Below are 17,574 nucleotides of genomic sequence, written 5' to 3'. Positions count from 1 at the left end.
TCTGAGCTCATAGTTTGTAGTAAAAGCAGAGAGAGCTAAAATAGACAAGAAGCCATACTTTCATTTTTATACCCAGGGCTGTTTGCACTTTTTTTAATTTGATCTTAGGTACATGAGCTTCTCTGATTATAATCCCCACTGGAAATAGTGACTGTGTAATTTCACTGTGTTTCTAAGAATTGCAGTTGACGTATGAGCAGTTGACACCTGACTATGTTTTTTGTCTGGAAACCATTTTCAGGTAGTGCTTGCATGTGAACATTGCTTGCATACAAGTCTGAAAATTTAATAATTTTGTACTTAAAAGGCCATAAGAAGCAGAAAGAACAAAAGGAGTTTTAATGTAAATTGCCCTCCATTTTAAAAACATCAGCTTTTTGGAGCAGGATTCACTGGTATACTCCAGTCTGTTTGTGCCTTCCTGAAGCAGGACAGGGCTCTTAGGCAGGAAATTTAGGTGTTTTTTAAAGACAGGGTAGAACAAAGCATCCAGTGCATAGCAACTTCTGCTTTCTCTCTGACTCTGCTGCTGGCTATCGTGTCCCACATTCCTCCTGTCCCTTCCATTCCTGTGCCCCACAGCACCCACACTCACCCCCTGCTCACCCTTAGTTATCCCATCTCCAGTGCTGCATCCAGTAACACGTGGCACTCTCGCCCTTCTTTGTGCATTTCCCATGCAGCATTTCCTATAAGGAAGTTTGTGGAATGTCTGTCCCACTTCCCACCATTTTTACAGGCTTTCCAAAGAGGAGGAAGTTGTGCATATGATATGCTTGGGAGAACTTTTCCATGAATCACCTTCAAACACTGTGGCTACCATCTCCAGTGGGGTGGGAGATGCAGCTTGATCTCGGTTTTTGAAGGACACAGACGTGATTCACGCTCAGGAAGGATGGTGCCACCTGTCAGGAGCAGGACAGAAATATTGTGTGGAAGCAAATGACATTAAGTGGTAGCCTTTATCTAGTAGGAAAAACTAGATACAATGATAATTTTGGGAAAGGCTTTTTAATTACCATGAGATGATTCACAGGGGACATTGGGAGATGACAGGCATAGTGTGAGATGCTTTTTCATGGTCTGAAAAAATAGTCTGATGTGGCATCACAGTTGTTTATAATAACACATTTTAATTTACCTTTATTCATTAGCTAATTAACAAATGAATAAATTTAGACATCCAGAAAATTAATTCTTTTCTGAAGAGGAAAATGGTTGTTCTCATACACAACAAGGTTAATGCCCCTTTATATGTAAGATCTGGGATTTGACTACTGAACAGCTATTGATGTATTCATATTGCAGCAGTTTGTGGCCAGAGTTGGGATCCAAACATTCAGCTGAACCCCTACATTGCAATAGAAAATGATGGAGTATTTTGTTCTGCAGTGGTATTGTTATTGGTCATATATTTACTACAGTGGAAAGGAAGTCCCAACAATATTGTGACTTCTCAGTGCTTTAAAAATTCTCCTTTCTCTCAGAAACCAAAACAGAAAATAGAAAAGGTGGATGAGACACAAAAGGAAGAATAGCTAGTGGGAGACTGGATAATCCTCCAGAGGAGGGCAATAAGAGGGGAATGGGATTCTTAGCCATAAATCTATAAGAGTAGAAAGTGACCTTTTCCTAACTATTACAGGCTGGAGTTTTCTGTTTGTTATAAAGCAGTTTTTGCTTGGTGGGACTTTTGTTAATGATTTTGCCTCCTTCTTCTTACAAAATTAATATTATGCAAACTGAATTTTGTATTTTTATACTCAGTGTAATATTCAGAAATGAGCTGAAGGTGAAAGAATAATTACTCAGTGATGAAGGTGTTAAATTGTTTTGCAAAGAGTAAAAATATATTGTCCTTGAAAATGAGTGCTTGGCAGTGCAAGAGGCTCTAGAGATATTAAGGCAACCAACATTTGCTTGGAAGGAAGGTCAGTTTGATAATGTATTACCCTCTATTAACCTGGAAAAATAGTGTAAAACCTTAGAGAACCTAAAGGAACTCCACTATTTCTCTTTGCCATGCAATTTTAAAGCAAGAAATATGTTCATACATGCCTGAAAAACTATTGAGTAGATCTTTTGGTATAGAAATTATGTGAGAAGCTGTCTGGAGTTAAGGTAATTTTTTTTTTGTAGATGATTTTGCTATCAAAAAAAGAAATAAAATATAGAGGTAAGATATAAGACAAGCACATATAAACTAAAATTTGAATGGCCTTTATAAAAGTTTTGAGTAGGTAATTACTTATACTAGCCATACACGTGTATAAGTGTTTATTAATGAATTAATAATCATATGTAGCTGCATTTCAAATGCACTGAGGTATTTATATGTAGTAGACTACTAGTAAAAATCCATTTATTTAACTGGAAATTATTTAACTGTTTTGATACATTTGATACATTTAATAAGTGCTTGATAAAATGCTCCCTGTCTTTAATTTTGCATAAAAGCATTAATCTGTACTGATCCAGACCTCTTTGAAATATCTGTCTCTGAAAGGTGCTGACCTTGTAAACCCTGTTGACCACTTTCAAGATACAGCAAGATTTGAGGATTTATATATATGTAGAATCAGGAGTGCACATATCTATATTCTGAATTTCTGGTTTGGCATTCAAGCTCCAATAACTAGGATGAAGCAGTGAATGAGCACACATTTCATTACAACTAATGGCATGATAAAGATGTTAATCAGTCAGATTCTTCAGCATAACGTTTGGTAGTGAATTTATAGCATAGAAAGTTGCATCTGGGACAACAGTAAACTTTACTTTTGGGAAGAATGTGGATGCATATTATTATTATTATTATTATTATTATTATTATTATTATTATTATTGTAGATTAACATTGCTAATCAATACAATTCAGATTTGGTGCCTGAAGTCTGGCTCCACATGCACAGTTTGGATGTGAAATGAGCACACTGACAGCTGGCAGCTCACCTTGATCTCAGTCAGCAGAATGTGGACTTGAGCAATGAATACACAAAACATCCACAAATCAAAGCTTTAAGTCTTCGCTTTAAATTAATTAATAACCTGACTGATAGTCAAATTAGATTAGTACTGGTCTCAGAGAGTCAGCTGGGGAATTAGGTACCTGGATGGTCACTGTGCAAGCTAGCAGGAAAAACAAACTATTGCTCAAACAGTGATGAAAATCGCAGTTTTACCAAATGGATAACAGAGTTATAAAACTGACCCACTTCTGGCAGTAATGCCCACTGCAGTTACAAGGAATCTCCTTGGAAACCATAATATCTCTAAAATAGAAATGAATTTTCAAGTTGTACCTCTATACATTTTAAATGGAGATGAATCCTACTCATCTATCTTTGAACATGTTTTTTTTAGTGTCCAACAAAGTGTTGTTGCTTTCACAAATTACTAATTTAGTGTGTGACTAGTTATTCTTGTCCTCATGAATAGCTGCCATTACTCAAAGAAATAAAATAGCTCTATTAACCATTTCAGTTCACAACATGACTGCCTATTACTAAAATTTCCCAGTGACATATACATATTTATATATATTTCAACAGATGAAGGCATTTGTCACTGTGCTGCAGTGCAATCTTTATAAATTCTCTATCTAATTCCTCACCTCATCCATCTCCCTTTTTTCCTTCCTGGCAGTTTATGTCAGGAAGCAGCAGTGGCAACGGTGTGCAGATGACAATGCTGCTGCAAATGTCTTCCACCAGGGACAGGTGGCACAAGGCCAGGGTTCCCAGTGGGGCACAGGGGCTGCTTGGTATTTACATCATGCTTTTCCATCCCCCTGTGCCTTTAGGCTGCCTGGGCTACTTTCCTCCTCCTGGGAGCCATTACCTAGATAAATGCGATGCGCTGCCTACAGAAATAAAATGTGCGTAAAAAAGCAAATGGGTTGTAAATTCTGACCTCCTTTTTCTAAAGGAAAAGAAGGGTTTTGTTTCTCCATGAGCCTCTGTGCACAATGACACCTTTCAAAGTGATCCCAGATAGCTATGCAAACACGGCATACATTTTTTATCTCGCTCCTCAGATCCACTGACGCTCTGTCACACAGTTCATTCACACCAGGAGTTTCAGGATGCACAAGCAGCTCCTGCAAGCAAAGCTTAAACAGAACAAGCTTACATAATTGGTAAATAAAACGCTACCTGGAGAACTGGACCTTTTTCTTCTTATGTGGTCTTACCCCTAATATACTTACCATGTTTTAAATAATTACTTTTTTTTTTGTAAAGTAGCAGTTTTAACATCTATGCTATGCTTTCAGATGCTTGAAGTGAAAAACTGTTTCTAGGAAGAAAATCTGCCTACTCTTTACTGCTTTATGACCAGCATTCATTTAAGTATGCTTTTGCTATTGCATTACTTACATTTTTTAATTTGCAATGTTTCTTGTTTACTAGATCAGCAAATAATCAAGGCCTTTAGATTTTTCTGGAATATATTTTATTCTCTTCAAAATAAATGCCTCTATTTAAATAGCTTTTACCACTATATGCAAAATACAGATAAAATGGAAATAGTTTCTTCTACTAATCCACATCTGCCTGAGTGTAATTACATGATACATGCTGGTTAAGCACAAAAATTTTGAATAGACAGCTTTTTAATTAGGCATATGCATTGGGTCAGAGTAGAACTAAAATGGGTTCTAAAAAATTGATTGTATAAAAATGGCACCTGCTTACTCAACGGATCTGAGTCTTAGATAAAGTTGCAGACAAGTGTCTGTGTCACATATTTTTGTTGGCCCCTGCAGCAAAGTTCAGAGGCAGAGCTCAGTCCCTCAGGATGGGAATGATGAAGTGCAGTGATGGGAACAGATTCTAGCCCCAGTTACCACCCATACAATGCTGTTTTGTACAAGTACTGACTCAAATCTGAAAAACAGATGATTTATATCTGTCGCTCAGGTTTCAGAAAGAGGAAAATATAGGCCAGTTTGAGTGCCTGAATGTCTCGGAATACATGTTGGCTTGACTGTTTGTCCAATTGAAAGAAATAATAAATTACAATAATAATAAAAGGATGATGAAATAAACAATATTTTTATCACCCTGATTTTTCCCCCTGAACCTCAGTTCCCAGAGTTCAGTGAGTGAAAGAAGGAGCTGTGGAGTGGTTACCTGTCAGCTCTGCCAAGTTTGTCACACACGGGTAAAACTTTCTGTATGTGATGAAGACTGGGAAATGGTTCTTCCATGCCAGTATGAGCAGTGATATTTTAATGGACTATTTAGTGTTCTTGCATACCAGCAAGTGGTCCTGAAACTATTTCTGAATGCAGAGGCAGCTGCCCATTATGTCTCCCAGCAGCTCTTTTCATTTCCCTGTGGCTGCTGCACTACTGTCTATCAGAGAACGTTGTTATAAAGCTGACAATAATGTGGTCACTTTTAAATTTAGCTCTTTTGATCAGTAGCTGTACTTACTGAGTTATTGTATGCATGTACTTCTCCCCAGGTTGCCTTTTTGATATGTTTTAGCAGTTAATCTAATGTTCCTCTTTAGAAGAACTAAGTAAGTATTTTCTTGGCAGGTGCTTTAAGTATTTCAGTACTAATATGCAATAGTCATCTTACACTGCAATCTCCTTTAAGAAGTTGTTGTAATTCCAAAATTTTTGTTTAAAAATAAGAGTAATTTTATACTGAGTATTAACAAAATTAGGGCTTTTTTTCTTTTTTTCTTTCTTTTTTTTTTTTAAGACAAATCAGGCTACCATGAACTACAAGACCCCAGGCTTTATCTTTTGTCTGTAAAAGTCAGGCAGTCAAATCTTAGCAGCTAGAGCCAAAGAGGTTTTACAAGGTTCTGTGGTAAGTCAGAGTACAAGAAATCAGAGAACTTCTGTTTGTGCAGATCTTTCTGAAACCTGTAACAGCCAAAAAATGCTTCCAGCCATTTGTAATGGAAATTATTTATTCACACACTGGATTAACACCTATGGCAAGTGGAGGGAAGCTGAGTTTCAAAGTTTCAGAGTTTAGTTTGTCTGCTAATGTTTAACTAAAGGATCCCTCACATACTAGTTGTCTGTACTACAACCTGTATGTGTGAATGTAAAAATGGCTCATTTCTTACAAATCTTGGCTTCTTTCATGACCATCAATCACATGCTGTTGTTATTAAAATTACCTCCATGTTTCATGTTTTGATACTGGAAACGTGCTCTGAATTTATTATTAACATGCTCCAGTGCCAGCAATCCTGCAGCACTCTGCAGAAAGAGAAGACAAGGTCACTGCTGAGAAGTGACAGAAATATCTGGTAATGACAGTAGAGAGTGTGGGTGGGCAGGTGAAGGGAAAGCTTCGACGATGAAGTAATCATGTATTGCTAGTTCTGAAACTGATGCAAAGCATGCATATGCAGAATTTAGATTATATGGGTGAGAAATGCAAGTGGGAATAAGCAATGCTGGGGAATTTAGCTGAGTTTATGTGAGCTATAAATGCAGCAAAAAAAATATGCAGCCCAAGTCCTGCAGAGCTGGTGTGTCCTGTGCTGACTGGCCAAACCATGAGCTGGTTTTAGCTCCATTGCTATTGGCTTGTGCTGGCTGCAGGGGGCTAGCAGAGCTGTCCTCACCCCAAATCATAGCATTCTGTCATATTTTAAGCACATAAACCCAGCAGTAAGAGCATGATCAAAAACCAGTCAGGAAAAATGGTGACATTTCTACTAAATTTTGATCAAAGATCTAATCTGCACTTTTTTCTCTGCATTCATACTTCAAAGTTTAGTGAATTCTAATTAATAATGAGAATGGCAGTTTAGTAGGCAATTCAGTTCACTGAAGTACAGCCAGAAATCTAAGAATACAAGAAACGTAATAAAAATAAATAGGCAAAGTGTTTGTATACAAATAGTGGGAACATAGGTAAGAAAATGGACAAACTTTACGTACAAGTGCAAGATGTTGACACAGAGAATCTAGGGGTAACAAAAACCCATCAGAAACAATAACTGGAGTCAAGTGAAAGTACAGGTTCTTCAGAAAGGAGGTAAATAGAGCTGGTAACATTGCTTGAAAGTATAAGACAATTTGTGATGAAACTAGTTATGTCAATAAAACAAATTCTGTTTGGATCAAGCACTTCAAGCATGAAAAAAAATTGGGAGCTTTTTTCAGAATTAATGCTAGTGGAAAATCCCCAGGGTGTCAGATTTAATTCTGCAACATTATTGTAGAGAGGAATGTAAAACAGAATCTGTCATTAAAATATATTGAAGCTCAGAAATTTCTTCACCAGTTACTAATCCAACTAAAGATAATGACAGTATAGGTCTGGGTTTTGCTTTGAAATGTGTAGGTAACAAAATGTAACTTCTAATCAAACATTCAGGCACTGAGTCAATTAACATTACATGACAATAAGTAATGATCAGCAGACTTTAATAAGCAAAACAGGCTAGTTAAATATATGAAATATTATGGGGATTTGTGGTTGTTTCTGTGAAGAAGACATCAAATTTCATCAGGTGTACCATGCTGTGTTGTGTCTGGCAACAGGGGACTAGTTTCATCCAGGAAGACCCCTCCAGACCCATTTTTCTAAATTTTTCAGTTAAATGCAAGAGCCTTAACTAAATCAGAGGTAACTTGAGGACAGTTTGACAAATTTGCTTGCTGTCAGCATTCTTTAAAATTCTTCAACTCAATGCTGAATTTAGACATTGAAGAATCTGTTTTTGTGGCAGTGTAGATTTTTGAGATGCCAGGGTATCTGTTGTCTACTGAGTGTCTATCAAACCTGCCAGTTCATCTAGAGAGTCTGATTCAGATGCCTTCTCCATAGATCAGCCCCTCTGGGCTCCCTCATCCCTCAACAGTCTCAAGATGGGGGTGGTAAGGCACAGTTTGTGCAGGCTAGTGAGGAGGATTAAATTGGAGAGCACCTGATAGAGAGGATGTTCATCCTGGAGAAGAGAAGGTTCTGGAGGATTTAATCAATCTGCATAGATACCTGCACAAAGATACAGCCAAGTTCTTTCCAGTGGCAAGAAAAGAGGCAATGGGCAAACACTCAAACAATGAAGGCTCCCTTTGAATATCAGAAAACACTTTCCTGCTGTAAGGGTGACTGAGCACTGACACAGGCTGCCCAGAGAAGATGTGGAGTCTACCTCTTCGAAGGTTCTCAAAAGCCACCTGGACATGATCCTGGGCAGCTGTTTCTAAGGGATTCTGATTGAACAGGGTTTGGACAATATGACATCTAGAGATCTTTGCCAAGCTCAGTCGTTCTGTAAGCAAGCTCCAGTCATTTTAGTAAATTTAATTCTAAAAGTCAGGCAAAGTTTGATGCTTAATATAAATGTTCCACATAACTTCAAAGATACCCACTCACTGTGAAACTGTGATTTCTGGAGGCAGACTATGGCTTGCTCAGAAAATCAGACAGGAGTTATAAAGTGGATCACTATTATGCTTGTCCATATGCACCCATTATTATTAGAAGCAGCAGAAGAGAACAGGCAGAAAAGATGCTACAGGAACCTTTAAGGGAGGTTTCCTAAAGAAGAGAGGTTTTGAACTTTGCATTAGCATGGCACTGGCTCTGTAATGCTCTTAACTTATCTCTCTCTTCCTACCAAATGCTGAGTACTTCTCTCTGTGTCAGCAATGAGGAGCTCTCAGCCTGGAAAAATGAGTCAGGTTTCGAGAAAGTACAGTTGAGAGATTATTTGGAAGGATTTCTGAAATTAACCCCTTTTTTTCCTCCTTCCTGTCTCATGATCTGAAACTGTTTCTCCCCACTGCAACTCCTTTCTTTGAGCTGAGCTGAGTAACTCATGCCCTTGTGCTCATCACACTTAACCTGTGGCTGTATATTGTCCATGTGACAGTACAGCAGGTGGGTCCCAAACAGTCCCACTGTGACTGAGTTACAGCTTCAGCATCTGCCCAGGCTGCTATTCATGTTAGAGCTCAGAAACAACAAAGAGCTTTAAAGATATTGATTCAGGAAATGCCAAAGGGTTTTCTGCTGGCCTGTGAGGGATAATGGAAGGCTGTTATTTGAAGAAGTTCTTACCTGAGATGATCTAGTGCTCAGTTTCGCCTGGTTAGGGGCAGGGAAAAGGGACTACTTGGCTTGTATGTTTCTTGACTGCACTCCTTTTGCAAAAGCTAATTTCGCTACAGATCTATATAATGTCAACTAGTTTATGTAATTTTCTGATATATCAAAACCATACTGATTTAAGTTTTATATCATAGCTAATCCTATCCAAATACTTAAAGTGAAGGGCTGAAAGCAGGCAACAATTTACTTACCCAACACAAAAACTGCATTTTTCGTTTTGCTCTCTGCTAATGTATTGTAAGAGATGATGAACAAACAGATTGGTCTCCTCCCACCACATAGCTGCATTGCCAGCTCCCAGAGAAATAAAGACTGCATGGATTAAAAAGTCGCAAGGTTACTATTAAGGCACAGCTCCTGAAACAGGAGTGTGCATTGAAGAGCTCTCAGTTCAACAGCAGCAGTCCTGTTGTGGGCAATGTCAGCCTCACTGCTAACGTGGGAGCCAGGGATGAGAATGCAGGTAAGATCTTTCTATAGCAGGGCATGAGCAAATCATGATGAATTGCAGCCATTGCCACAGTAATTTGTACGGTGCATATTTTCTTTTAAATTTTGACTTTTGAAAACTGCTTTTTTTTCAGCTGCTTGAGACAAAAGCAATGGAGTTTTTTCAGCACTGCCTATGAAGTAATGTTACTTTGTGCTTGTTTTGAAGTCTATTTATAATCTATTTGTAATGCACGTTTAAGAAAGCATTTGCAGCTCCTAAGGCTTATGTGTGTAATACTCACAATCATTTAAGCAAACTTCCTGAGTCGTTTTCCCTAGGCACCCTCTGAAGAAATCTTCCTCTGAATCACAGTTTGTGCATATGCAATTAATTACTGTCAGGCTGTTACACAGTCTGGTCATGTGGGAATTGACCATTTAGATTTCACATAGAAACAGCCTTTGCCTTTTGTCCTCACTTAGAAACAGCGCTTGCATTGGCATCTTGATGATACTCTTATCCTTAGTTTGCTGGATTAGATATTTTGATTGAAGAGATACTTGAAAGACATAATTTCATAAATACACTTAAAGCAATTCCACCCAAACCACCTCATTCTCCCTAAATCATTCTCATTTGATTGCTGAGTTTTCAAATACCTTTAAAAAGCTTTGTGTTGTGATGTGTCAATTTTTTAATTGTGTACCTTGTAGACATCTCACAGTATCCTGGTGATTAATGATAGGATAATAAGACAGTCTTCACTTAGAAAAATACTTCAACTTCTAGAGTTCTCTAACCAAATATCCTTTTCTTTGTCTATAAAGATGCAAACTTTTTATAAAAGTGAAAACAGACTGTAGGTTATCAAACTATTCTGAATTTTTTTGCACTGATAACTTATTTTTATGTTAATGTGAACCGTAACAGTATGATAAAAAATATTTATGGCTATAAATCTATAGATCTATTCTAACACCAAGAAGAATCCTGAACTTATTTCTGAACTTTCCAGTAACAGTAGCTGGTTGGTGCATGGGCAATATGGAGACCCATAAGTAGCCTGTTGACTTAAAATATTCTGTTTCCATATGCTCAGATTGGTAGGTCTGCTATACATGAGACAAGATTTGAAAATAAAGGTGTTATCTTTGGTTTTATTTGACCAGCTGCTTAGGTGAAAATATTAAACTGATTTTCATATATTTGCCTAGATTTTTCTAATGTAAAGCTATTGAACCTACTGAAAAAAAAATTGTTGTCATTGTCCTTGAGCCTTTTGACTACAACAAAATGCTATGAAACACCTCTATGTTATGTAAGATAGATAGTTCATGCCTAGAATAGGAAATTACATTAGCAACTCTGAATGGCTGATGGCAAGTAATCACATTTAACAGAAAAGTGTCAATATCATGATCAATGCAAAAAGTGTTTCCTTATGCACATACATACACAATCTTGCATTGCTATTCATTGATTCTTAAGTCCAGGAATACTTACTTTTTCTGTTTTACTCTTCACCAAATAATGGTATTTCTTGACAATACACTCTCCAAATAATTGTCCATTTCACCTTATAAAAAAGTAATCTATGGAGACTACACTGAAAGGAGTTGGAAAAATAGGGAGGAAATGTTAAGAAAAGGTGAATGCCTGGATCCATCTAAATTTTCCATCTATGAGCTTACACAGAAAATAACTGGTATTGTTGTTGTGTCTTTGTATTACATTTGCTGCCAGACAAACTTTACTTTTTTGTCTCTCCTAAATGAGTCAGTATGTTGATTGAATTTATCATGCTTTTTTTAGTAGACTTCTATCTCATTTAACAAAAAAACTGCACTGCATATACAGCAATTGAAGTTGTCTCATGTTGTCACTGTTTGTTCTTCTCGTTCTAGGTGATGTGATTGTCTATATTAATGAAGTTTGTGTCCTTGGACATACTCACGCAGATGTAGTCAAACTCTTCCAGTCTGTTCCTATTGGTCAGAGTGTCAACTTGGTGCTATGTCGTGGATACCCTTTGCCCTTTGATCCTGAAGATCCTGCCAACAGCATGGTGCCACCCCTTGCAGTAATGGAGAGGCCTCCGGTAGTGGTAAATGGAAGACATAACTATGAAACTTATTTGGAATACATTTCTAGGACTTCTCAGTCTGTTCCAGACGTAACAGATCGACCACCACACTCCTTGCACTCCATTCCAGCAGATAGTCAGCTTGATAGCACATTCCCACCACCTGCCCATGATGATAATGTATCAATGGCTTCTTCTGGGGCCACCCAAGCTGAACTCATGACCTTAACCATTGTGAAAGGGGCCCAGGGCTTTGGCTTCACTATAGCAGACAGTCCTACAGGACAGAGGGTGAAGCAAATTCTAGACATTCAGGGATGTCCTGGTTTGTGTGAAGGTGACCTCATTGTTGAGATCAACCAGCAGAATGTACAGAACCTGAGCCATGCAGAAGTAGTGGATATACTTAAAGAATGTCCTGTTGGAAGTGAAACTTCTTTGATTATCCATAGAGGAGGTAAGTTTGGAAAGTCTGTACAATTACAAAAATGTGTATAAAAGGTTCAAAACCATAAGACATACATATACTCACTACATCCTTGTTTGCTAGATTGGAAATTAATTTCCATGTTGTGAGAAGTAACACCATTGGTTCTGGAAAAGTGTGTCTGTAATTAAGTATCCTAGGCAAAATCTTTCAGTTTGTTGTACATTTCTTTATGTGTTTTGAGTGTCAATGATGCCATCTCTGTATAAGGGTAAAACTAGAGCAGTCCTGGACCTTTCACCCCATAACAGTTTTTGTGGTGTTTGCAGCAAACTCATGTAGTCCCAAAGCAGTGCTGCAAGCTTTAAATATAGTTGTATGTATTGACTCATTAATGTAGATCAAAATCAGAGCAATTATTTGCCCTTTACAAGGTTACTGGTTTTCCTAAGCCATTTTGCCTCCTTTTCATTCATTGTAAAAATTTTGTACAACAGTTGTTGGGGTTATTTTCTTTGCTGATAACAGAGATCCATGGTATATATTTCTCTGATTTTAAAAAAAATAGCTTCTGGCAACGTGTTTTTTCTCACCAGCCTGACACAGTAAGTTTGACTGTTCACCATCGGAAGGGGAGAGTCAAGACTTATCTATGAAGAAGCAGTAAGAACAGAAATAGAGTTAAAAACTTGACAGAGATAAGTTATTTTGTAGCTTTTATTGTTTTCGTGAAACAGAATTTCTTTGGTGGTTTGAGATGAGCATCCATCCTAATTTATTATTACCTGAAGTAAATAATAATTGGATTTTTTAAATTAAAAATCTTTGTTTCTCTAAAGGCATTCATATGTCACTTAATGTACATTACTCTGTGCTTAAAAAAAAAGAAAAGAATTCTATGCACAAAGATGCAAAAATACTAACTTCTTTTCCTTCTGAAGAATAGAAATTGGGAAGTGAAGCTTTAGTGTTTGCATATGACAAATGTTTATCATTACAATACCTAAAAATCCTTAGAATAAGGAATATAGTAACATATCAAATTGCAGAAGTAACAAACATAAGGTGATCATAGATGATCTATAGTCACACAGTCAATAAAGGCACATCGTAAATAAATTATTTTTCAGGTATATATATAAAATAATGATTTACAAGAGACAGAATCTCATATTTCTTTGGAATGTAACCAAATTAGGATGATAATTAAATTGGAGTTGTTATAGTATATGAATTGAGAGAAAGTTAATGGTTGCAGAGAAGCTATATTCATTGGTATTAAATCTTGTTCTCCTTAATGGCCATTAAGAATCTTGAACAATGGAGTAAGCAACATTTTTGTGTTATTAAGAAGTTGACAAATTAGGGAGAAATTCATAGCCAAAAAAGAGCATAAAGAGGATTAGAAGGGTTAGTGTAACCCCAAAAAGGTGGAATTTTATTTTGAAGACGGTAAGGTAATCACCCTCTAGAGGAAAACAACTTAGAACACAGTCTTCAGAGAGAAGTGGAGTGTGAAATCCAGTATGCTGAACAAGCCTGAGTAATAATAGACAACAAAATAGATATTTCAGCAATCAGTGCAGGACAGTAGCAAAAAAACCTGAAGCAGCAACAAATTCAAGCCCTTGAGGATAATTCCTCTCTCTGAAGAGAATTTCTTCGTAGATCATTGATTCGTGATCAGAACATGATGGTTTAACATTGATCAACATGATAGTTTAACAAGTTCTGGTACATTAACTGAGCTGTGGTCACGTTCCACACGCTGCTGTGGCAGGTAGGAGGTTCTGCACCGAGCTCGGCGCTCGATGCAAGCTCTGTGAGCTCACACCATCTGCTCTGTCTCAGCCCAAGCACCGAGGTGCGGGCTGCTCCCCTGGCTCAGCTGACACAACGTACTAGGTCCAAATGCAGTAACACGTAGCCCTCTGTTGCTGGGGCAGGAAATGGTTGGTTGCTTTAGAGAATGCAAAGAAGAGAAAGAGAGCGTTTTGTTCATGGTGGAACAATGTCAAGACTGAAGCAAATGTTTACAAGTATTACAGAATCATTAAACTTAAGGGGATGATACAGAACAAATGCAAGTTTACTATCATAAATTTTTGTGCATCAGAAATAATGACTATACCTTAACTCAAGGTTGTGAGACTATGAAATTAAAATTAAAACAAAGCTTACTTTTTTGAGTGATTCAAAAGAACAGGAAAAAATAGTATATGAATCAAAGCTACTCTACCTAAGAGATAGCTAAATCATATCTTAACACAAATATGAGAACTGTTTTAAGATGAAAACAAGGTGTTTGTTTCTTTTTTTTTTCATCTATTCATAGGAAAAGGGAACCTATATGACTAAATATATACCTAGAATGCAGGTTATTATGTCTATTTTAGTCATCATGTCTCCTTTTATAATTCCTGTGTAGAAATAGGTTTTTCTATGATGTAATTCATGTAACTCCACTGTAGATGTTTCAAATAAGTCAGGTATATATAGGTATACCTTAAAACAACATTTGCTGCTTGACTGATTATAAAGGGTGTAGAGGATGACTGATTCTGGTGTATGTGTCTATCCAACATGTTATGTAATAAACAGGTGATAAGATTTGCTCATATGAGATAATCTGAATACAAAACCAAATACTTAGAGAAATTTTCTTTGACTTTAGAATATTTAGTCAGTGACACCAGTAAAGCAAGGCATACTTTCTCATTACTCATGGATCCAATTTTTAGTTTATTATCTTTGATGTGTAACGACACTTGAATTATGCCATCCTTTTCCATCATTCCCTATGCATCCTGTCTTTAATGTCTCATTTTTAAGATTAAGACCAAAGGGCTGTTCCTGCCTGTGGAGGACAGCAGTGTTTTGCATAGGGGTTATGTGTTGCCTTGTAATGTTTCTGTCTCTGGTATGAATATGGCCTGACTGCACACCTAATTGTGGCAAATCCATTTCTGTAAGTGACTTAATTTCTCTTTCATCCAGCAATCTTATCTACATTGCAGAAAAGAAGCAGATTGACATTGACTGTGATTTATTCTCACTATAGGAAGAAGTATCTCATACTGGAAAAAATACTCCCTTGGATGCACATAGTATGCATGCTACAGCATTTTAAAAAACATCTAAAAATTCAAGCTTAAAAAGTCAACAGCCAGAGTATGCAGGAAAAGGAAAGGTCTGCATGTTTCAAAAGGATGGAGGGAATAGCAGTATTCAAATTTAAAGAGGCCAGTAAAATCTCTCTCACCATCACCAAACAGAGACTTGTCATGGGGTACAATCCAGCTGGAGGAAATTCTACAGCTCATAGTCTACTTGTTTTAAGATTTCTAAAGCAGTAGCAATGTATCTGCTTGTTTTAAAAAAGAAAAGCAATGGAAATAATGACTGTCTATAAAAGGAAAGGCAAAGCATATCTCTAGCACTAGCTAGACATCTTACTTTTTCTTGTTTGTTGGACAAGTTCTTTGCTAAGTAGATGCATCACAATAGTTCAGTATCTTTGTTTTTGCTGAACAGCCATATTGTTTCCATTGATTGCTGACATAAGCTGACAGATGTGTTTGTACTGAAAAACAAAAACTAAAATTAATGGAAAAGTTAGTGGAAAAGTGTTATCTAAAAAAAAAAAAAATTAATATAAAAGAATTGAAAATAACACCGAATGAGATTTACTCCTTTCCAGCTTTGCTTCAGACTTTACACTTTGTCCTCAGCTTCTGCAGTAGATTTCATTGAGTAAAGGCTGCTGAAATAGTGTGGAAGAGCTCTCAAAAATCAGTCTTTCTGAATGTAGATTGAGCATAAATTCTGAATTAGTCCAGTCCTACTGAAAAACAGCACTTAGTGGTTGAAGTGTTATGTAGTAAATTTATGTAGAACAAAATATTCAGAAATTAGGATTTCAAAAACTAGGTTTGGCATGTTCTATTAATTGAGCTGTCCAAGTATTTGACATACACCATCTCTTTTGGAAAGTACCTTTGAAATATATGAACCTATAGACAGCAGTGTGCCCAGCTCCAGAAGTGTTCCTGTCTAAAAAAGAACTGATAGATCCAAATGTAGATCCATCAAGGCTATGTCTGAAATGCTGTTGTTAAGGAAACCTGCAGACAACTCAGGACTGATTCATGAAGTTATGGCAACTCATAACAGGTGTTGAGAGAGAAACATTAAATGCAAAATGTGGGAGACTGACAAAATTCCTACATCAGATGGCTATTTTATAATTATGGAATCAGAGAATGGTAGATTCCAATCTGGCTCTGAGAAACTGAGAAGGTTGGTGCAAAACTGAGCCAGAGAACTGACACACTGTGAACAGGGTTTAATTGTTAGCCCAGTCCTGGTGTGGGACCAGACTGTTAGCAGCCAGTGTCACCAGGACACAGCATGGGAAATGGTGAGGGCCACGTGCAATGCACACACAGTCAGGATGAGGAGAGAGAATCCAACTACGAACTTGTGAATTGTGTGAATAAAAGGAAGGCAAATTATCTTTCTCAGATACTGTATAAATCTTACTAGAAATGTGTAACTCCTTAAAACCACTAACAGATACCAGTAAATCACACACAGCATTATCAATTTCAAAAACAGGCAGAAATTTCACAAAAACCCTCTGAATATTCTAGTGAAAAGCACTAACTCCTAAAAATAAGCAGACTTCAGTGAGAGGAACCCTCCATCCTCAGTACCTTTTCCAAGGACTTAATTCAAATTTGCCAGTTTTGCCTTGCTCCCATAGAGGTGAGATAGATAGATAGATAGATAGATAGATAGATAGATAGATAGATAGATAGATAGATAGATAGATAGATTTTTATTATTATTATTTTGGGGTTTTGTTGAGTTTGGTTTTTTGGTTTTGGTTTGTTTGGTTGGTTTTTTTTGGCCAGGATTGCTAATACTTCTTTATCTCCAGGTTGTTGTCTTTTGGAAAAGCTGCACAAGGTAAAGCTGAGGCAGCATTGTTACCCTGCCAGCACTAGTCTGGCCCAGGAAATTCTGATCTCTTTGTTCCATGAGCTCAGCCCACCACTGAGGTCTCTGTGGCTTTTATTCTCATTCTGCAGTTCTGCATTCAAAATATTAGCACAGTACCTGTAGCAAACTGAAGACCCTGTATCTCATGGCTTGCTCATCCCCAGTTCAGAACTTTCTAGTCAACAGTCCTGAGGATTTAAAGAAATTAAAGTCTTGGGAGTATGTTGTAGGTTTTTGATTTGGGACTTAAAGATGTTTTCCATCATCCTACTTTCTCTACTGTTTTACATCCCTGGGTTGTAAAACAAATTTGTCCTTTCCAGTCCCTTCCTAAAGGAACCCAATCTTGGGTTGCATCCTATGGATACTTTAAATTAACAGTAGTCTGTTCATACTTGCCTTGTTCATGAAGTTCTGCTTCTTTCATTGTTTCTGAGATGAGATTTTGGGACAGACAGTGTCTCATATCTCTCCTGTTTCCTAATACACTTTCTACTCTCCAGATGCTCACTTCAACTGTACATTTGCT

At 37.2% G+C, this 17,574-nt stretch overlaps 1 protein-coding gene across 13 annotated transcripts in view; it reads left to right on the top strand.

Moving 5' to 3' along the window:
* Nucleotides 1–17,574, top strand: part of MAGI2 (membrane associated guanylate kinase, WW and PDZ domain containing 2) — a 703,046-nt gene that overhangs the window by 570,480 nt on the left and 114,992 nt on the right. For 12 of the 13 annotated variants that reach the window (XM_063396964.1, XM_063396963.1, XM_063396971.1 and 9 more), the window contains one exon: nt 11,436–12,071. The exons of the other annotated variant lie outside the window; for it this stretch is intronic. In XM_063396964.1, the coding sequence (XP_063253034.1) occupies nt 11,436–12,071 (636 nt within the window). The remainder of the gene's footprint in view (nt 1–11,435; nt 12,072–17,574) is intronic. 13 annotated transcript variants of the gene reach the window in all.

This window comes from Prinia subflava, chromosome 4, assembly GCF_021018805.1.
Source record: "Prinia subflava isolate CZ2003 ecotype Zambia chromosome 4, Cam_Psub_1.2, whole genome shotgun sequence".
Lineage (NCBI taxonomy): Eukaryota > Metazoa > Chordata > Aves > Passeriformes > Cisticolidae > Prinia > Prinia subflava.
This window is presented reverse-complemented; position numbering and strand designations above follow the sequence as displayed.